Source organism: Carya illinoinensis, chromosome 8 (assembly GCF_018687715.1).
Source record: "Carya illinoinensis cultivar Pawnee chromosome 8, C.illinoinensisPawnee_v1, whole genome shotgun sequence".
In the NCBI taxonomy this organism is placed as follows: Eukaryota; Viridiplantae; Streptophyta; class Magnoliopsida; order Fagales; family Juglandaceae; genus Carya; species Carya illinoinensis.
Window position 1 is genome coordinate 19,400 of NC_056759.1, and position 22,595 is coordinate 41,994.

The 22,595-nt window shown below is 37.5% G+C and overlaps 1 protein-coding gene across 3 annotated transcripts in view; it reads left to right on the forward strand.

Annotated features, from left to right (window-relative positions):
* Window positions 1–9,763: 9,763 nt before the first annotated feature.
* LOC122319341 (brefeldin A-inhibited guanine nucleotide-exchange protein 5) overlaps window positions 9,764–22,595 on the forward strand; it is a 38,207-nt gene continuing 25,375 nt past the window's right edge. The window contains exons 1-11 of one of the 3 annotated variants that reach the window (XM_043137363.1): window positions 9,764–10,243; window positions 10,380–10,461; window positions 10,793–11,021; window positions 11,539–11,660; window positions 11,740–11,798; window positions 18,418–18,475; window positions 18,575–18,659; window positions 18,853–19,050; window positions 19,237–19,295; window positions 19,406–19,475; window positions 19,584–19,652. In XM_043137363.1, coding sequence (XP_042993297.1) covers window positions 10,132–10,243; window positions 10,380–10,461; window positions 10,793–11,021; window positions 11,539–11,660; window positions 11,740–11,798; window positions 18,418–18,475; window positions 18,575–18,659; window positions 18,853–19,050; window positions 19,237–19,295; window positions 19,406–19,475; window positions 19,584–19,652 — 1,143 coding nt within the window. In that variant the 5' untranslated portion in view covers window positions 9,764–10,131. Of the gene's footprint in view, window positions 10,244–10,379; window positions 10,462–10,792; window positions 11,022–11,538; window positions 11,661–11,739; window positions 11,799–18,417; window positions 18,476–18,574; window positions 18,660–18,843; window positions 19,051–19,236; window positions 19,296–19,405; window positions 19,476–19,583; window positions 19,653–22,595 lie in introns of all 3 variants that reach the window. The other 2 variants (XM_043137364.1, XM_043137365.1) reach the window with 2 other exon arrangements.

Sequence of the window (22,595 nt, forward strand, 5' to 3'; positions counted from 1 at the left end):
CAATGGGTAAGTCTCATTCAAGTGGTACCAAAAAGATCTGGTGTCACTATGGTAAAAAATGACAAAAGAATTAATACCTACTAAAATGACAACTGATTGGAGAATGTGCATAGACTATAGGAAGTTAAATGCAGCTTCTAGAAAAGACCATACTCCTTTGCTTTTCTTCGACCAGATCTTAGAAAATGTGGCTAAGCATGAGTTTTATTGTTTTTTAGATGGCTATTCTAGGTATTACCAAATCGAAATTGCCCGTGAGGACCAAGAAAAGACCACTTTTACTTGCCCTTTTGGGACTTTTACCTTTAAAAGGATCTTAGAAAATGTGGCTAAGCATGAGTTTTATTGTTTTTTAGATGGCTATTCTAGGTATTACCAAATCGAAATTGCCCATGAGGACCAAGAAAAGACCACCTTTACTTGCCCTTTTGGGACTTTTACCTTTAAAAGAATGCTTTTTGGTCTATGCAATGACACTGCCACTTTTCAGATATGTATGTTAAGCATTTTCAGTGACTTGATTAATGACACGGTTGAAGTCTTTATGGATGACTTTTCAGTATTTGAAAAAAGTTTTGATTCATGTTTGACTAAGCTTAAAGTTGTTTGGGCTAGGTGTGAGGAAAAGCAATAACTACTAAATTGGGAAAAGTATCATGTCATGGTACAAGAAGGAAAACTCCTTTGGTACATTATGTCTGCAAGGGGTATTGAGGTTGACAAATCTAAGGTGGAACTGATTTCAAACCTACCTGTGCCTAAAAGTGTAAAAGACATCAGATAATTTTTAGTCCATGCTGGTTTTTATAGGAGATTCATTAGAAATTTCAGTTTAATCTCCAAACCCCTATGCCATTTGTTGATGCATGATGTTAATTTTACATGGACCAAAGAATGTCAAAATGCTTTTACTCAGTTAAAAACTTTTCTCACTACTGCCCCTATAATTCAACCTCCTGATTGGACATTACCCTTTGAAATAATGTGTGATACCAATGATTTTACGGTTAGGGCTACACTGGGCCAAAGAAAGAAGAAACTGCCTTATGTTATATACTATGCTAGCAAAACTTTGAATAGTGCTCAGAAAAAATACTCTACTACAGAGATGGAACTACTAGTTATAGTATTTGCATTAGAAAAGTTTAGGGCTTATTTGCTTGTTCCCCTTTCATTATCTTAACTGACCATGCTACACTGAAATTTTTGTTAACTAAGAAGGATGCAAAACCGAGGCTCATAAGATGTATCCTCTTATTACAAGAGTTCAACATCACAATAAAGGATAAGAAAGGGGTAGAATATGTTGGAGCAGATCATCTGTCTCGGCTTACATTGAACTCAACTATTCAAACTCCCCAAATTTCTGAATTTTTCCTTGATGAGCATTTGTTTTCAATCCATGTATTACCTTGGTATGCTGACTTAGTAAATTTTCTAACAACAGGTCAAACTCTAGCCCACTGGACAGCTCAGGACATCAGAAGAATGAAAGTTAAGGCTAGGGGTGGCAACATGTGACACGACCCATTAACCCAACACGAACACAACACGATAATAGCAATTTTAGGTTTAGTCTTAATTGGTTCGAATCAAAACGGGTTGATAACGGGTTAACCAGTTTTGACACGTTATAACTCGTTATGACTCGTTAAGAAAGTTAAAATTATAATTATACCCTTATACCTAAATATAACATTTTTAGAATTTTAATTTCGATATTTTTATGGTTTGGATTGTAATTTTAAACCTGTAGTTAGTTTTATAATTTTTATAAATATTGTGATTTTAATATTTATATAAACGGGTTGACATAACACGGCTCGTTAGGTTAATGGGTCGTGTTAAGGTTTGATATTTAAACACGATAAGCTTAACGGGTCAGGTTCAGGTTTACCATATGATATAATATATATGCCTTGACATGACTCAAATACAATCCGTTAACACGATTTTACACCCTTAGCTGAGGCTAAGTTTTTTTTTTACGATGACCCTTACCTTTTTAAGTGTTGTTCTGACCAAATAATTAGAAAATGTGTTCCTAATGATGAGTTTTATGCCATTCTTGCTTTTTGTCACTCTCAGACTTGTGGTGTGCATTTTTCAGCTCACAAAACTATAGCAAAAAGTTTACAAGTGGGTTTTATTGGCTAGCAATGTTCAAAGACACTTACATCTTTTACAAATCTTGTAAACTTTGTCAAAAACTAGGGGGGATTACCAAAAGAAACATGATGTCAATGCAACTCATTCTAGTTTTAGAAATCTTTGATTGTTGGGGCATAGACTTTATGGGACCATTCCCCTTCTCTTTTGGATACCTCTACATTTTGCTTCCTGTTGACTATGTGTCAAAATGGGTTGAAGCTATACCTTCCAGAAATTGTAACCATCGATTTATTTTAAAATTTCTCAAAGAAAATATTTGTGCACGGTTTGGTATGCTTAAAGCCATAATCAGTGATAATGGAATCCATTTTTACAATAAACCTTTTGCTATTTTAATGAAAAAGTATGGGATCCATCATAAAGTTTCCACACCCTACCATTCTCAGACCAATGGTCAAGTGGAATTAGCCAATAGGGAAATAAAACATATTATTAAGAAAACAATTAGCCCTAATAAAAAAAAGACTGGTCTGTAAGGTTATCTTATGCACTTTGGGCATATAAAATTGCTTATAAAACAATTTTAGGAATGTCACCATATAGGTTGGTCTATGGTAAAACATGTCACTTGCCTGTGGAATTAGAGCATAAAGCGTACTGGGCCATTAAATAGTTTAACTTCGACACTGACCAAGCTTGTTCAACAAGGAAATTGCAGATTGTTGAACTTGAGGAACTCAGAAGAGATGCCTATGACAATTCTAAATTGTCTTAAAGATTGTATGAAACATTTTCATGACAAACATATCCAAATGAAGTCCTTCCACCCAGACCAGCAGGTGCTGCTATATAAATCCAGGCTACATTTCTTTCCTGGAAAGCTAAAATCTCGATGGAGTGGACCATATTTGGTAAAATCTATTTTTCCTCATGGAGCTGTGGAACTTCTTAACCCTCAGAATGGTAACACCTTTAAAGTTAATGGCCAATGACTCGAACCATTTTTCTCAACCTTTTCACCTGAAGAAACCACCTTGAACTTCCTTGATCCCATTTCTTTTCTAGATGATTAAAGTTTTCCATTACCTAAACGTATTAATAAGGCTGTTTTGTTTAGTTGTAGTTATTTTCTGTGCATTCTTTTCTTTCTTCATTCCTCCTCACTCAAGTAATGCCCTTACTTTGCTTATCTTCAATTCTACTTACATTGCTTATTCTACACCATTGAGGACAATGCTTATTTTTCATTGGGTGGTAGGACTCAACTTCAGTCTTACATGCAACTAATGATTGTGTTACATGCCATAATGAACCACCAGAAGCATTGTCAATAATTAATTTACAGATAGTAGAATTGGCTCATTCTTTTCCCTTTTGGATGCCTAATCAGACTTGATGAAATTTGGAAGCTTGCATAAATTTGGGTCAAGATAGGAGTTTATTTATTTTAGCATGTCTTTTAAACTAAAAATAGTTTGTATCTCATTTAAGGGTTTTTTACTGAGTATTGCCACCATTTACACTTAGACCACTTGGAACAACACTTCATAGTTCTTAAACTAATCAGACTAAGCAGTTGTTTAAGTCTATAATGAACTATATCCTATTGGTTTTGGAAGAATGTTGATGAAGTACTTAATGATACTTGAGAAAATGGATAAGCCAAGGATCTAAACGAGAGAGAGAGAGAGAGAGAGAGAGAGAGAGAGAGAGAGAGAGAGAGAGAGAGAGAGAGAGAGAGAGAGAGAGAGAGAAAGTAAGTGTCTGAGTATAATAAACTTAGTGTAATAGAAAAGGCTACTTGCTTCTGGGATTTGTTGTACAAAAATCTTTTAAAGTGTAGTAGCATGAAAGCCACTATTATAATGGTTTTGAATTAGAGCAAAATCTCAGAGTCCCACTTGAACAGTTTTATAAGTGAGATTAAAAGTTATATATTGAGGAAAAGGGCATTGCCTTTTGGACTATAAGTTTAGAACATAATTTTGATATTTACCTATCTATTCATGGGCTAACAATTTTGTCTTATATAGGTACTAAGGCCCAACCCTACACTAAAGCCCAACTTCACCAGGTAATAGACCAACTACTCGGCCCAACCTTGAAAGGCCTATTTCACTGTCCTACTCAAACCTACACTGCATCAAATAGTGAGGAGAAGCCGCAGTATCACAAAGGGAAAATTTGAGAAGGGCTTTCTTCTAGAGGGCATAATCACGAAATAGAAAGGAAACGGTTAGAAAAGAGAGAAAGAGAGATGAAGGAGAGGGAATAAAAGGAGTGAGGTACGATAGTAAGGGGGATCTATTTAGCATCATTTTTTGGGTTTTTCATTTGTAATTACAAGATGATTAAACGCTAATTTCTGCAACTAGGGTTGGAGGGGACAAGGTTTTCCTTCACTCTTTTCGAAAGTTGTTTATTGCTACGACACTTAGCTTATACTTGTTGTTGTATTTTCATTCACTATTCACTGTCGATTTGGAGGGATTTCTTGTTCTTAACTTGTTGTAGACTCACGGCTCAATAGGACCTTGAAATAATCAAGGATCCATCAGCTTAAGAGTCTTTAAATGAAAGAGGGTGTCAATATAGTGGGGGTTTTATTTCTTTCGATGCTTTAATCTTAGTATGAATGTTTGTATGGATTTAAGTGTTAATGTCTTGATTGATTTAGCACAAACATATGCGCCCAATGACCAACAACTTGATGGTAGAGGAAACCCTAACCCTACATCCCTAGTGTTTACTTTCTTAACAATTGCAGTTTCGATCTTTAATGTTTAAAATTTCTTTGTGTCACTTGCCTTCCCATATACTCATTTTTTGAGTATTAAAGTGGCAAACTTTATTTTATGATAATATTTTTAGAGTAACTACAACCCCTCATTTCAGATGAAAAATCACCAAATTATCCTACATTTTGTATAATTCAGTGCACATAGCTCACTCTCTTCCCTTAGTAAATTGCACCAAACTCGCTCAACAAAGGAAAATTTATTTTACCATATACTTCTTTTCTTTAATTGTTTTGCATTTGAACTTTGCTTGATTGACTATGTTGATATAGTTGTCCATGTGGAAATGACCTTGGACACTCCCTTTACATTTTAAATCCGCTTTTATACTTGGCAGCATTATTTGGTGAGTAATAGGCATAAATGGCAATTAGGATTTCGGATGGGGGAGCCACACGCCACTCATCATGAGAAAGGTGAAGAGACATTCGACCAAGATGCCAAGTGGCATCCATCCGGCATAACTTTTGTCTTTCCAAATATATAGGAGACGCCTATAAGAAGGGAGAAGCCGAAAAAGGGAAATCCTTTGGTCACTTTTTTTTTCTCGTGTCACACAGCTAACCATTCCCTTACTTTCAAACAATTTTCTCTCCATCCAAACATCACACACGCATTTACCGTATTCCTCTAACCAACATTTCAAGTACACCAAGGAGTAGAAATGCCATCCAAGGGGGAGGAGCACACGAGGTAAGGATCCGTCACTTGTTCCATACAAACAAACACACATGGCCAAAGAGATGAACAAGAATGTGATTTCGGATTCATGAGTTCTTTCACCTATACACGTAGACACACACCCTCGAGAAGGCTAGGGTTTCTCCTCAAGAGAGAGAGAGAGGCCCAAACCACCATTTGCCTTAAGGACATGAATATGAGACTTTGGAAAGGAAGGAAAGCCACAACCATCATTCTTAGTTGAGCTAGGGTTTCTTTCTTCATGAAGTTTCGGTTTTGAGAGTGAAATCCGAATGCTAAGGAGCCCTTCTTGCCATGGGAGTGGATTTCATAAGCCATATACACGACACACACACACGAATGAGATTACGGTTTTCGTATGTCCATGTCTAATGATTTTTAATATGCATTTTCAACTTGCTATTTGTAATCGTTGTATTTTTGTAAGTAAACATTCAACCTACCCTCCGATAATATGTGTATATGACATGTGAACTTGCATTTGCTTGTTATTTGATTGGATGAAATCTCTTTTCATGTCATATATTCGGTTTTACCTAAATATGTGATTGCCATGTTGATCGTTGGTTGAATAAAATCTTGTATGACACCATGTTTTGTATTCGGATCTATATAATTATGTTACCATGTTGTTTGATGATATTATACCGAATATGTTAGAAGTCATAAGGTCATGTTAAATTTAAAAAGTCATGCTTACAAGTGGTATGTGTTTAGGCCAAGGATAGTGAATCATGTTGTGAATCTGTTTTACCCTTTTGTTAATTGTTGAATGCCATTGTTCGTATGTGCAAACCAAGTATTCACATGTTTTAATCTTTTCAAACCATAATGTGAGATGTATATTGGTTATGTATGATTGCATGATTTTCGATGCACATGATCACATGATGTATGATTGCATGAATCTCAGCATATATGATTACATGATTCATGAAAATAACAAAGCATCATAAGTCCATGTTGCATGCATTGAGTTTGTGCACTATTTTCAAGAAAATGAGTCAGTAAACGTTTTGTCACGTCTCCAAATGCTAAGATGGGGGAAGCTCTAGTGGAACTCCTTTGTCCACTCTAGAGTGTTTAAAATAGAATGGTAGGCCTTGAATCGACGAACTACAATTGACGGATCTCGAATGGATCCTTGTGGAAAGCTAATGGGTGTCATGCAGTGAAGGCGAAATGTACAAATTGTCATAATAAGTAAGTTAAAGAATATGACGTAATCACCACGATCAAGTGGGCTGTTGGATAATGCGATAACTAGCGATGAACATATGGTGCATATGGGAGCCGTGAGGTATTTAACCGTATGTTATAAGAAATGATTAAGGTAATGAGCTCAAAGACATGATATGTGAATGACCAAGAACCCGAACTCAAATGATAAGTTATATGTTTAAGAACCAAATATGAAAAGATGGAAAAATATGTTTTCTTAAAAAGGTTAAAAGGTTTCTGCTACATGTTATTTTGAAAAAGTCAATATTGCATAAGTCAAGTTTTATGTCAAAATACAAATACATGTCCATGCATTCATTATGGTTTTCTCTTATATGCTTATATTATTTTTTGTATGTTGTTTATTTATTTACTAAGATTTCTCGAAATCTCACTGTGGTAGTTTTCACAACTATTTCCCACCTAGAATGGTAGAAGTTGTGGCAGGTACACAAGACCCCTTAGAACTATGAACGAAATTAACAAGTTGGTAGATGATAAGTTTACAGTAGACATTACAACTTTGTTGTCGTTATTTTGGAGTCTACAGCACAGCGCCTTAAGGAAATTTTTGTGATTTTTAGTGAGACTGACAATGGGACCTTACTACTTGACTCCGAAAAGATTTCTAAATGGAAGAGGGATATGGACTTCATGATGGGTTATCTCAAACAAGTTAGAGATTACTCAGTTGAGGCTTAGAAAATCGTTGCCAGCTTGGGACTTCTAGAGCCGGAGCCCCAGCAGATAAGGGGAATCTTTTTAAGTTTGACTAGTGATGGGACCTTGGTACTAGTGAGGTTTCCCGAAGTTTTTGTGGAATCAACTTTTGATGGTCCCTTGTTTTGGGAGACTTTTGAAAATAATATCTATTTTGGAAGTAATTTAATAGAGTAAAACTTTTGGGATGCTTACACTTTGGTACCATGTTATTACATTACCACCAGTCTTAAGTAGTAAAGAAAAATTTTCTGCTGTGATTTATTGCATACTACTAGATTATTAGGTGCATTGCATGTTATCTGTTATGTACAAGGGGTATGTAACCTTGATTTACATGTCTCAATGCTTCAGTCATCGTCTAATTCCAAACGTGGGCTACGGGCACCATAGAGCTTGTAACGCCCCAATAGAAAACCCAAACCACATGGCCTATACTCCAAAAGAACTAGTCAATGATACAATTGGAGTCCCATTAGAACATTATAAAAAACAAGAACTTCTACTTCCCAAGCATTGCGGGATGACATACACCACCTACTCTTATCTTTATCATATGAGGTATTACAATCTTTCCCTCTTAAATTCTCAACGTTCTTGTTGGGTCCTTTCGTCGTAAGTGACACGGTTCAAATCCCATATTTTTTGTTGGGATAGACTATGATATAATTTATAACGCTCCAGTGGAAGATCCAAATCACATGGCTTATACTCCGAAAAGACTAGTCAATGATACAATTAGAGCCTTATTGAAACTTTATAAAAAGCAAAAACTTCTCATTCCCAAACAATATGAGATCTTATACAACACATTCTTTTATCTTTATCAGTATTACATCTCTACTTCCATCCCTTTAAAAACCCACTTTCTCCCTCCCTCTCCTTCGATTGTTGGCCCCTCAACGAGAGACGAGACTTATTTTTCCATTTCTTCTTGGTTGGACAATGTATTTGCCTTGCATAAATAGTCTCAATCATTTTTTGAATTAATTTCTTTGTGATGTATATTTTAATTAGAAATTCAAATATTTTGAATAGACCCACATCTATTTCATATTGGCAGATGGAAATGGTGAATTTCAAACATGTGCCATTATTTATGGCATCTCAATTGGTATATCCAAGGGATTGGAATATCTCCATACAAGATTTGAGAAGCCTATAATCCATGGAAACCTTAAGTCAAAAAACATATTTTTGGATCGCAATTACCAATCTTACATCTTGACTTCGGCCTTCATCTTCTGTTGAATGTTACTACTAGCCAAGAAATGCTTGAAGCTTTAGCAGCTGAGTGTTACAAGGCTCCAAAGCTAATCAAAACGAAATATTCGAGTAAAAAGAATGATATATACAGCCTTGGGGTGATTTTACTTGAGCTAATTTCAGGGAGGGAGCCTATTAATAAGAACCCAACTCCTAGTGAGGATTTTTACTTGCCCAACTTCATGAGGAATGATGTCCTTGGACATAAGATCGGAGACTTATTTCATCTTCAAACACTTCTCAATGAACAAAGTTGGAACCAATTTACAACATGATTTTGTATGTGGATCTTTTTGGGAGGGGGTGTTGTGAAAGAAGATAAAGGGAGAGAAAAAGAAGATGGAAGATGATTCGGGGGAGAGCAGAGATAAGAGTAAAGAGTTGATTCTATAAACTAGGACCTACAATAAGATAAATAAATCTCATATCTATTGATATTCTATTGGCTGGTGTAAATATGTGAATGACACCCGACCAGTTGTTAGCTTTCCTCTTCGTAGGGGTGTAAGCCGATCGGTCTGAATTTGAAAAATCCACCGGACCGATCCATTCGGACCTGACCGAACTCTAGATCAGCCAGTTTCAGTCCTAAAAAGTGTAGACCGAATGGCATTCGGTCCGGTCTCGGGATCTATAAATTTTGGACTGGACCGGACCGAACTCTTATATATTTTTTAAAAATATGTTTAATAATTTAATATATTATTTTTATATAATAATTATATAAGTTAGTGATGTAATTTTCATTTAATTTATTATTATTGACCATATAAAATATTATTTTAATGAGTTAGTTACATAATCTACATTAATAATTTACTTAATTTTGATTTAGTAATTTAAATAAATTTTATTATTAATTTATTTAGAAAAAAAGATGAAAAAAATTAAATATATATATATTACACCGGAACGAACGGACCAACCGGCCAGACAGGAAAATGATGGATCGGATCACCCCGGACCGATTTAAACCCCGGGCTCTTCGGACAAATGCATCTATATCCGATCCAAATTTTGAAGGCTGAATTACGAACCAACGTCCATCCACGAATACACCTCAGTATCTGATGGCTCACCGTCGTCTTTTATCTCCACTTCACCCCACACTTCGCTCGCAGATGGCTAATACTTTTTGAATCCGTCTTGACACCCAAAGCAAATTTGCTGACCGCGTGAGCGTGAGATCCACGCCCCATCCACACTCGGCTCCGCCGTTACTCCGCACCGCATCTTCCAACGGTCCTCCTCCTTGGGCTCTAACATACGGCACCTTCTAAGCCTCTCCTCCAGTGTACAAAGGATTGAAGAAATGGCTGGTGGTGCCGCTGGGGGTTTTTTAAGTCGAGCATTCGAGTCTATGGTCAAAGAATGTTCAGGAAAAAAATATCCAGACCTTCATAAAGCTATTCAGACTTATTTAGGTTGGTGTTTTCTTTTTTGTTTCTCCCCAAGATCTCCCTGTCTTTCCCTTGCTGCGCCGATATAAATTGTTAGATAGAATATGCAAAATGTAAATGTATATTAATGTCCATTTTCTTATATTTTATGTTTCTTGAGATCACGCGAAAGAGGTCAATCAGACGCAGCATCCTGATTCCACTGACACAAATCAAGCAGTATCCTTGCCTGGAGATGGCAGGTCTATATCTCTTTATATTTCATCTGCTTCTTTTGTCTTTGTTTCGAATTTTACTGCTACAAATCAAGCGATTAAGTTTTTTATTTTTATTTTTTATTGCTGTGGATCAAATCACACTACTCTGAACACGACCTTTTGGTTATCAGATTCGACATAGATCCATTTTATTTCCACTTTCTTTGTGCTGTATGACATGCTTTTAATCTTCCCTGTGCTGTCTTAAGGATATGCTACTGAATCAATACCCTCAGATGGAGTTGGAGTCATGATTTGCTTAATTGACCTAAATAGATGGATTCTAATACTAAATTCTGACAATTTTGGTTTTTAGTTCCCTTGAAACCGATGGTGGAGCTGAAAAGACTGGAACAGAACCTGGTCGCCCACATACTGCAGAGGAGTTAGAGCCTGTGGGCAGAACTGGAACTATTACCACTGTCTTATCTAGAGCTGGGAACTCCCTTGAAGGAGCTCAGGCAGAACTTGTTCTGAATCCACTTCGACTTGCATTTGAGACTAAGAACTTGAAAATCATAGAACCTGCTTTGGATTGTCTTCATGTATGTTCTTCATCTCATTTTTGTAATGTAATCTTTGAGATTCTGTATAGACTACCTGGGCGAGTGAGCACCACCACCACCTAGTCACCCTGTCAAACAGCAGAATATGGCAAAAAATAAAAGAGAATTAGCCATCCAATCCAAAATTTCACCATCAAACCTAAAAATTAAACACTAAACCACAAGAAATCTCCAGATCACAAAAAAATTACATTTGGGACCGACACCGTTGTCATGGGTCTCAAATGCGATGTAGACGAGAGTGAGGGAAATGAGAAGAAAGAAGAAGGAGAGAGAGAGAGAGAGAGAGAGAGAGAGAGAGAGAGAGAGAGAGGCAAAAAAAAAAAAGAAGAATGAGTAGAGTTCTTTTTGGGTAGTGGATGTAGCAGGCTGGGCGTATAGATTGTCGCTCAAGGAAAGAACAACAACCCCTTGAATGCAAATTCCATAATATGATATTGTTGTTTGATATGCATATTAATCATCAACTTGTTCTGTTCATGTTATTTGAGTGCAGAAACTCATTGCATATGATCATTTAGAGGGTGATCCTGGTTTAGACGGTGGTAGAAATGCCCCACTGTTTACAGACATTCTGAACATGATTTGCGGTTGTTTTGACAATTCGTCGTCTGATAGGTATTGCTTTTGCATATTGGTTACTTTCTGCCACTATGTTTCCTGTTCTGCCTGTTTATTTTTAAGGAACAATGTGCAGCACCATTTTGCAAGTGTTGAAGGTACTTCTTACTGCTGTGGCATCCTCAAAGTTTAGAGGTATGTTGTTAAGGGTAGAAAAGGGAGTTTCTTATGGTAATTCATTTAAACCAAGTCTATTATTTCTGCTCATGTATGTGTTGGCTATATGCTTTATTATTGTGGAAGAGCGGACTCGTTGTTGCTTTGGAATATTGTGCATCTTGAGATGTGATCTAGGAGTTTTCTAGTGCAAAATGGTGCTTCAATGTTGGGCTTTGTTTCTCATATGTGCCACATAATTTTTAATGCAATGAACTTCACTGAATGTGACATCACTCAGATTCTTGGCTAGTGATGAGTTAGGTTATAGCTGTCAATCATCACAGAAGTTGTTCTGATATGAAATGACAGAGATATGGAACATAAAGAATTGAAAAGGAAAAGAAAAGAGAGGTAGAGTCTATTTTACAATGGTGATGTGTTTGAACTGTGAGACATGATCTAATGAGCTAGCTTTTCATTATTCTTGATCAGTTGGTTGGATTGGGGTACTATGAGAGCAAATTTCTTCACAAGGAGAAAGGCAGCTACTTTATATGCCACTGATGCACGCCCCTTTTTCCCCCTTACCGATTTTCTATTTTACCTTTATAAATTTTAAACCTCTCTATCTTTAGTCACATAATGTGGTTCTTGAAATGGGGCATGCACCATTAATTAGTAATGCCCATAAGGAGCATTTGATGCTCTGTCTACACATGGTAAATTTTTATGTTTCAAGTTTATTGTGTGAAACAAAGATTACTTACCCAAAGGAATTTAAAAAAGAAAAAAAAAAAAGACTTAGAATTGGTACCAAGCATCATGAGATGGCCAACTTATAAACATTCATGACATGCACTAGTTCATGATTTCTTTTATCGTAAGTTTCATATCATAAGCAGTTACTAAAAAAAAAAAAAAGTTTCATATCATAAGCTTTTTCATAACATGGGCATGGTGATAAATCTCATGACTTTCATATTAAAACTTTGATATAGTTCTCATAATGCAAATATAATTTTTGATAATTAATAAGAGATTTTATTACCAAGAATAGGCATAGCCCAAGTACACAAAAAGTATACAAGAGAATACAGTCAAGAAACTGAAAAAAGACTAAAACAAATTGAGAAAATCATCTCCATTCAATACAAGAGCCTTAGCCCACAAACTCAAAGTATTAAAGAAAAACTCTCTAAGTTCTCCCATCGAGCATTTTCTGTCTTCAAAACATCTCTCATTCCTCTCCAGTCATAAGCACCACATCAAATACAAGGGGATCATCTTCCAAATGGTAGCAACACGATGTCTTCCCTCGAAATGTTTCCAACAAGCAAGAAAATCCACCACTTGCTTAGGCATCACCCAAGCAATTCCCGTCCTACTAAAAATCTCATTCCATAAAATCTTGGCCACCTCACGATGACCACAACCATCTTTTTAACACATAAAGCACGAATCTACCACACAAAGTCCACGCTTTCTTAAGTTATCCGTGGTCAGAATTTTTCCAAGAGATACCAACCGATAGAAAAATGCCACCTTAACTTTCCAAATGCATTTCCAGGGCTAATAACTAACACAATGGCAGGGTAGTACCTTATAAAAGGAACTAACTGAAAATCTGGAATTTCCTGCATGAACCCACAACAAGCTATCCTCCCTTCCTTGAACAATCTTTAAATCATATAATCTTCCAAAAAACATATGAGACTACAGTCACTTCCTAGTCATGCACATCTCTTACAAATTCAACATTCCATTGAGGATTATTATTCAAGAAAGAAAGAGAATCAGCCACTGCAACATCTTGGTCCCTAGCAGTCCTAAAATGGGAAGGAAAAACATTCTTGAGGCCTGAATCCCCACACCATATATCATGCCAAAAATGTATCCTTGTCCCATCCCCCACCTTAAATTTAATATGTTTGACAAACTCCTCCCAACCCATCCTAATGGACTTCCACAAACCCACCCCATACACTCCTCTAACTTCATTAGAGCACCAACAACCCCACAATCTCCCATATTTAACATCAACAACATTCTTCCATAATGCATCCGTCTCACCATGATATCTCCATAACCATTTCCCAAGAAGGGCTTTGTTAAAGAGCCTCAAATTCCGCACCTCAAACCGCCGCACGAAATTGGTTGACACCTTATTCCAACTTACAAAGTGAAACTTTTCTCCTCCCCTTTACCTCCCCACAAGAAATTCCTATAAATCCTCTCGAAGTGGAGAATCTCGGCGTCGAAATGCAATGCATGATCATGCCCTTCCGTTGGACCACGTAAAATCCCCCACCAGCCATCGGTAAATCAATCAAATCTAGTTTGAAAATCAGATCTAAAAAAGCAATCATAGCATGAGAGAAATGAGTATCCTCCACACGCTTGCTAGGAAACCTTGTAATGTTGAAATCCCCTCCAAAACACCAAGGAACATCCCAACAGTAGCTAACACTCGCTATTTCATCCCATAAAATTCTCCTACTATTATCCATATTAGGGCCATAAACCCCCACAAAAGCCCATTCAAATTTATCATCCACTCCCTTAAAACAACAAGCCACCAAAAATTCTCTCACATAATGATGTAGTAGCTCCGCTACCCTGATATCCCAAATAACAATAATACCACCCGAAGCCCCATTCGAAACTAATTCAACCCCATTCAAATTCATCATACACACTCCTAAAACAACAAGCCACCAAAAATTCTCTCACATAATGATCTCGTAGCTCCATTACCTTGATATCCCACATAATAATACCACCTAAAGCCCCATTCGAAACTACTTCAACCCACCCCCCACAATGAAAACTCCACAAACTGTTGAAAATTGTTTGATTAACAAATTTCAGCTTGGTTTCTTGGAAACCTATAACATCAGCCATCCTTTTCCGGATCAAATTCTTCACCCAAAGACATTTTCTATAATCATCAAGCCACCGAACATTCCATGAAATAATCTTTGGTTTCATTGATAACTATCGGCAACTGTCTCCTTTTTTGAAGCGGATCCAACCAAAGATGGTTGACCAGCCACAATTGCTATAAGAGGTGCTCTAAATAGTTCCTCAAAACCGTCGCAAGAAATTCCCATGCAATCCTTGATTTCATCCACTTTACTCAACATCCAATCTGAGGATTTATTAGGCCATTCAGTTTCAAAAGGGATGGAACACAACGGATCAGGATCCATTTCGTCTTATTCCATCAACTCCCTTGACTCACTTGCCTCAGAATCTTTCCCACCACCAAGAACCATCTGCTAATCGAAGCTATTGAGCTGGGTACAAAGGACCCCAAAATCATACTCCTCGATGGACTCAGAAGTGTTAACTCTCAAATTCACTTCACCAACCTCATCCTTCACATCCACGCCCTCTGATACTTGCTCAATACCCGCATAGCATAACTATGAAGAAGATTGTAACTACACCGACCCTTCTCTACCCTTCTTGAAATGAAAATCTCTCTTTAAACCTCGGGATCAGAGGAAGACAACTGCCTCCCCTTCATCGGAGTGAGACTCACCACCTGAGTACCCCCAGAAGAGTCATCAACCGTTGTTGACCCTTTCTGTGATGAAGACGCATCCATCTATGCCGTTGAAGATCTGATTTGAGCCTCCTCACTAGTCAGATTCATCTATGTAAATGGAGAGTTGTCGTTGGTGAACTTAACGTCAGAAGACCTCTCAGAGGTTCTCTTGCCATGGAAAACCCTTTCTATGACGTCAAAACACCTGTCGGAACCACCAAACCCTTGGGCTAAGCCTCAACTCCTATTGGGCTTTTGGAACCCAGCTTCCCACAAAATGGCTTAGCCCTCCATTGAACATGCCTGCTTACTAGGCCTCTAGCTAGTCCATCTCTCTTATTAGCATTAGAACCCCTAGGTCCAATTCGTGTCCCCATCACCCCCTTCACCACTTCATTGTCCACTGATGTTTGGACAAAAGCCTCAACTCCTATTGGGCTTTTGGAACCCAGCTTCCCACAAAATGGCTTAGCCCTCCATTGAACAGGCTTGCTTACTAGGCCTCTAGCCAGCCCATCTCCCTTATCAGTATTAGAACCCCTAGGTCCAATTCGCATCCCCGTCACCCCCTTTAGCACTTCAATCCACTGATGTTTGGCCCAAGGCCCCATCAACTTTATTCAACAATGAATCCAACCTCTCCTTCCATCCAATCAACTTTGCCTTTACATGCCAAAGAGAATGTTCGACTTCTCCAAATTTTCTCAGCGCCACGGAAGGCCAACCATCTGACCCACCATCAAGCTAATTCCTTCGCGAGGCAACATTCATACCATCGTTCCTTTTGCTAACATCCAACCCTGGCTCATCCTTCCTAATATTGCCATTTCCATTATTCTAGCAAGAACTAGTACCTCATACACTGGATTCATCAATGCCGACATGTAGGAAGCTTCACAAAGGGGGACATCACCTTTGAATGACGTATCCGATATCACCTTCTTACCTCTAGAATCCCGAACAACACCGCCATTGTTTGGAGCAACTCTATTTTCAGAAATAGAAACAGAGGACTTAGAATCAGCCATCTCTCTCATTATCCTCACAAAACCTGGCCAACCACACCCTTTCCTCCCTTCTGGAATCATAATGATACCATTCCCCATACCAGTGCCAAACTCAATCAACTTCACAACCTACCATACGCAATATGACACCTTTGAACCAAAAAAACTCTATTTCCCTCCCTTCTAGTCTGGTAAGATTCCATTTTACCCGATGACCTCAAACAATCTTCCACCACCTTTGCCATCCAAAAAACCATTCCTTCACTAAGATAAAGGGACTTTGACAACTTCCTGCTCTTCTCAGTAATACAGAAAAAGTTGTCACCTTTCCTACTAAACACAAACCTCTTAGCTTCTATCCAAAAACTACGATCCATCTTCATCTAACTAAAGATTTAACCAAAAGAAAGAAAAGAAATCGAAACAGAGAAACAAGGAAAGATTAAGGATTATCCCCGGCGAGGAGTGCGGGGAATGGAAGACGAAAGGTCGTACCATTCATCTTGAAGCCACCTGAAGAAAGTTGCTTAGAGAGAATAAAAATATGCAAATATAATTATGACATAATAAATAGCACATGCATCACATTAAATCATTTGCAAACTTGGCTTGCATAACATATCATGTCGTAGGTGCATATCAACTCCATTGTAAGGTATCATACACTTTATGGGGTGAATTCTTTAGGCTTGTAAGATTTACTTTGGTGATGCCTAGAAGAGCTGTGGATCTTTATTACTCATGGAAAGGATTGAGTGGAAGTCTGCAGATAATAGCAGTATGAAAGATGATTCGTCATGCGCCTCATTTGGTGCCTTTGGAAGGAAAGAAACGAAAGAATTGTGAGGACTGCGAAATGGACATTTGTGGAGCTCAAAATTCTTTCTATCAATATTCTTCTTGTGGACTATCTCTATGGAGTTTAATGGGAAAAATCTACATGACTTCGTTTTATCTATTATTTCCAATTGATAGGTGTTACGTTTGTATACTCCCTGTCTACTTGGGTTACGCTTTTTGTACTTATTAATAAATTTTACTTAAAAAAGTCACATCATAGGTGCATGCTACTAACAATTTTTCTCTTAGCCTCATAGTTCTACTCCCCTTCAGCAACCTAAGGAAAACACTCATTGTCATTATATTACTACCCTAGCAACTCTAATATTAGTCCTATACATGCTTTTTATCATAAGAGTGGATCTGATTTCCTTGCCATAACTTGCTTCTTTTTCAAAGAAATATGATTCTTTCCATGGTTGATCACATTATGACTCATGTTTAATAGTGATACTCTGCTCTTTGTGCAAATGCATTTTTTGGGTGTACTAAGATTAAATTACCTTAGAGCCCACAGGTCAGATCTGGTCTTGGCCCAATATAAACTTTTTTGGGCCCGTAAAATTGGTGTGTGTGTGTGTGCAAACTGTAACCAGCTTAGTGTGGGTGAAGTTTTCACTTGTTTGAACTCTGAAGTGTTTTTCATACTTAGGGATTATGAATCACTGTAAAGATGACTCATTGGGGGTTGAAATCAGGGGATAAAATTCCAGAACAGTCACTCAAGATAGGCCAAATGGCAACCCCATAGGGCTGTCACAGTCCCACAGCGGTCCCTATTTCTCTTTTCTAACTTCTAATGTGCACAGGCCAACTCTATCCTTCTAGCCATTGCATAATGTATGCATAAGCATGTGAAATAATATGATATTTTCATAAACATGCTTTTAGAAACAAAGTTGCAAAGAAATCAGTTACTTTCGCAATAAAGAACTTGTATGCTAAAACAACTTTGTTTCTGATGATCAGCCTATCACATATCTATCATGGCTGAGTTGACTTAAGTTGATTAGGGCCTTGTTGCTTAGTGTGCATACAAATATATAGCTTTTTGTCAATGACTTTATATTTGCTTTTTTCCCTAGCTAGGTGTTTTCTCTTGTATACATCCAGTGTACTTCGCTACGCTTGTTGATACAAATAAAGTTTTACTTATCAAAATAAATATTTGCTTGTTTCTCTTTTTTTCTTCTACTTTTTTTTGTTATGTTTGCAATTGAAAAGTAATTATGTGTTGTTATACTTGTCTCAATTACAGTACATGGGGAACCTCTGCTGGGTGTTATCAGAGTATGCTACAATATTGCTCTTAACAGGTACTCTTTGGGTTTGTCCCTTGGGTTGCTGATATAAACAAGATGTATAGAAAGGGTATGCTGATATAATCTCTTTGGATTTGTATTTTGAATATCTAGCAAGAGTCCTGTGAACCAAGCAACATCAAAGGCAATGTTGACACAGATGATGAGCATCATATTCAGGAGAATGGAAACTGACCCGGTGTGGAAACTATATTCCTTAGTTCTAAATGTTTTTATCAATTCTCATATAAAAATATTATCATATATACACCTTGTATACTTGATGATACCTATCCATTCATTAATAAATTATACTTAACCTTAGCAAAAAAATGACTAGCAAAATCTTGTATGTATGCTAGAAAGTTTCTATTGTCTGACAGGGAATTCAGATCTGCTCTTCAGCTGGTTCTGCTGGAGAATCAGAGGCTGTTACAGTGGAGAATTCAAACACAAAGGTTGATGAAGCATCCTTGGCAGACCAAGATGAGAAAGGAATGACTTTAGGAGAGGCACTGAACCAGGTCAAAGGGTCCTCTCTTGCGTCTGTCGAGGAACTCCCCAATCTAACAGGCAGTGTTGATATCAAGGTGCTTGTTTCTCTATTAAACATATGTTCATCAGTTCTCTCTAGTTACTCAAGTTCAAGTTCTTTGGTTTGCCCCCGCTTAATATGTTCCCAACCTTTCTGACACGACCAATACTAAGTGTTATAATTATCAAGTATTCTTTTGTGGTTTATACGGGCCCTAATATTGTACTTATATGTTGTATAGAGTTTAGAAGCAGTCCTTGACAAAGCTGTGCATCTTGAAGATGGTAAAACAATAACAAGGTATGACATCGTATATATTCTAGTTTGAACATTCTACATTTTTAATTAGGATGATAATTGCAGTGCATTTATTTTCTTTGCTCAAAACTGTAACTTTGAACTCTACTAAGAGGGATTGACCTGGAGAGCATGAACGTAGTACAACGTGATGCTTTATTGGTATTCCGCACCCTTTGCAAGGTTTGTTTTCTCATTATACTCTCCACAATGTTGTTAAGGTTTTTGAGCTTCCTTTACTTATAAAAAAATGAGCTTCCTTTGTAACTCCTTGAAGTATAATGTCTGTAGATGGGAATGAAGGAAGACAATGATGATGTTACAACAAAGACAAGAATCTTGTCTCTTGAGCTTCTACAGGTCAATTTTATGAATTTATGTGTTTTCCTGTGCTTACTTTAATTGGCCAATGAAGCCAATGCGCTATGTTCTTATCCAACTTTTATTCTTTATTTATTCTTTTTTTTTTTTTTTTTTTTTTTAGATTGTTATCCATCTTGGGGTGGCATATCAATATTATTTCATAACTATAATGTTTGAAATCCGGGTGGCTAAGGACTTGCTAAATTGTATAAAAGCAGCATAGTTACTTTTTTTTTATCAGTTTAGAATGGTGGTGATGTCCACTGGAGTTTTAATTAATCCATGAATATTTGACTTAGGGTGGTGGAATCATCTGTGATCATTAAGTGTAAAACTTTCTGGATTTGCCTAGGTCTCATGCTTGGTCTCAACAAGGACGTTCTGGCAAAAAAGATGTAAGGGAGAGTAACAAACATTTTAAGAGGCAACACATCTAATACCACCTTTTCATCTGTGGCGTCAAAATTTTACTATCACTATTGTTGAGTAGGAATATTGAAGCTATAATAAGTTCTCCCAAGCACAACTTCAATAACAGATGTTTGTTTTGGAGAACTTTAAGAAATAACATGCTAGAACATCATAGAGATGATGTAAACAAGTCCATGCTGATTATTCCAGTCTCATATTTTTCCATATAATCTTGACTTTTAGGAACTTTGGTATGGATAGGCTAGGCTAGGCTTAAGCTTGAGCTTTGATGGTTAGATTGTTTTATTTTTAGATAGTTTGTAATAAATCTTATATTTAATACTTCAGACAAATATAGTTTTAGACTATCCTCCTAGAAAATCTTGAGTCTTTATCCTCCCATGCGTTCCCCCAAGTTGGTCCTACTTTCCCGTAAAGGAGTATTTTGATACATAAGGTGCTTTCAAGTTTCAAGGGTAAGATTTTTTTCTGGATGGCAGCCTTGTAGAAGATGTTAGCATGTGATAATTTGAGAAAAGAAGTGGTTTGAGAGATGGAGACTTGTTTTGGTGTTTAAAAGATATTTGGGATACAAAATTGGGGAATGAGTTCACTTTCTCTCCGTTCGCTTTAATGACGGATGATATGCTTCAGTGACTTTTGCTAGAATCAGTACCCTCAATTGTTTACTGCTTACTTAGTTATTACTTGTCAACATGGATGGGCTTCTTAAAACATTTATTGATAGAAACAAAGGTGTTTGTTTTATCGTCGGAAGGGGGAAAAAGCTTTCGAATTATTGAGAGGAGTAGGAAGGTTAAAAAGGAGATGGTGCTAAGCCATGCTAGTGTACGTTGGTTTGCAAACACGATGGAAGAATGTTCATTATTGAAGGGAAGGAGAGAATCTGCAAGATTTATTGCGATGGTAACAAGGCACTTTTCACTTATTGGTGTTCTAATGCTTTTGGGCGTTATCTAGAACTAACAGATTACGGTGGTAGTGGGTGGCAAGGCCTTCTAGCGATCCCAGAAGGATTGGAAGGAAGAGGGTGGAAAATTTTGTCTCTAGAGATAAAACATGCTCTGGCCATGCTTGTCATCCCAACAAACAAGGTTCAAGCTTTGTCTTTACGTCTAGACGGTGTGGTAGACACGGGGAAGGAGGAGGGGAAGCAAATCAAGTCGTATGTTGAGGTAGCGATTGGTGACGCAAGGAAACTGGTGTTGGTGTCATGTGGTACGGGCCACTCATCGGCGTTGCAGCAAAGTGGAAAGGACAAAAAGGGAAGTGCAACAAGGGAGGGTATGTTGCAGAGAAGTATGGTCTGAGGCGGTCTATTGTACCAAAAACTAAATCCATACTCTACATAAAAGAGGATGGTGGTATTCTGTCCAACGTTGGCTTAGCAAAAAGAGAGGAGCAAGGAGTCCTTAAATGCTTGAAAGAGGAACGGAGATGTTGAAGAACGCTATAGAACTTTAGAAGGCCTTAAATGTAAAGTGGATATGGGCTTGGGCTTGGGCTTGGGCCAAGGCAAATGCAATAATGGGCTGGATAGTAGAGATAGGGTTGAATACCAATGGGTCGAAGCTAATTAGGCCCAATAAAGGCAAAGTTAAAATTGCAGTGGGCTGGATGCTTTCAACCCTTTTACCCAGGATGAAATGGATACTCAAATGGGTCGTGCTCTCTTCCTTTAGAAGGAGCTCCTCGTCCGCAACAGTGAACGTGATGCTAGAACAACAATGTTCAATGGAATGTAGATTTCATTTGGGTAGCACAAGATTGGGTGTTGGAGGCTATCATCAAGTTCTTTGCTTTACTATATTCTATCAAAGTGACTAAGAGTACCATAGACAAGATGAACTGGAGCACCTCCAAGAAAGGTAGATTCACAATCAGATCATTCTACCAAGTTCTAACGAGCCCAGGTATGACCACTTTCCATGGAAGAATATATGGTAGACGAAAGCTTTTCTAAAAGCAGCTTGTGTTTTTTTTTTTTACAGCCTTCTTGGGCAGGATTTTTAGTACAGATAATTTGAGGAAACATTAGATAATAATGTTGGACTGGTGTTGAATGTGTAAGAAGAATGGTGAATCAATATATCATCTGCTTCTACATTACGAGGTGGCCAGGACCTTGTGGGATGATTTTTTTGTAGGAATTGGATTATCATGGGGTCGTGCCTTTTAGACTGGTGAATTTCCTAGCAAGCTGGAGAGTCCTCCAAGGTAATCCGCAGGTGGCAGCAATCTGGAGAATGGCTCCTATATGTATGTGTTGGTGTATTTGGCGGGAGAGAAATGGTAGAAGCTTCAAGGATCGCAGGAAGACAACAGATGAACTAAGTTCTCTTTTCTAAAACTTTGTTCTTATGGGGGGTCATTGATTTTAATGGACTAAATGTCCATGATTTTCTACTTTCTGTTGTAAACCCTAGTTAGGTACTTCTCATGTATACTTCGTGTGTACTTGGGCTATGGCTATCTTTCTCATGAATAAAACTCCTTGATTACCAACTT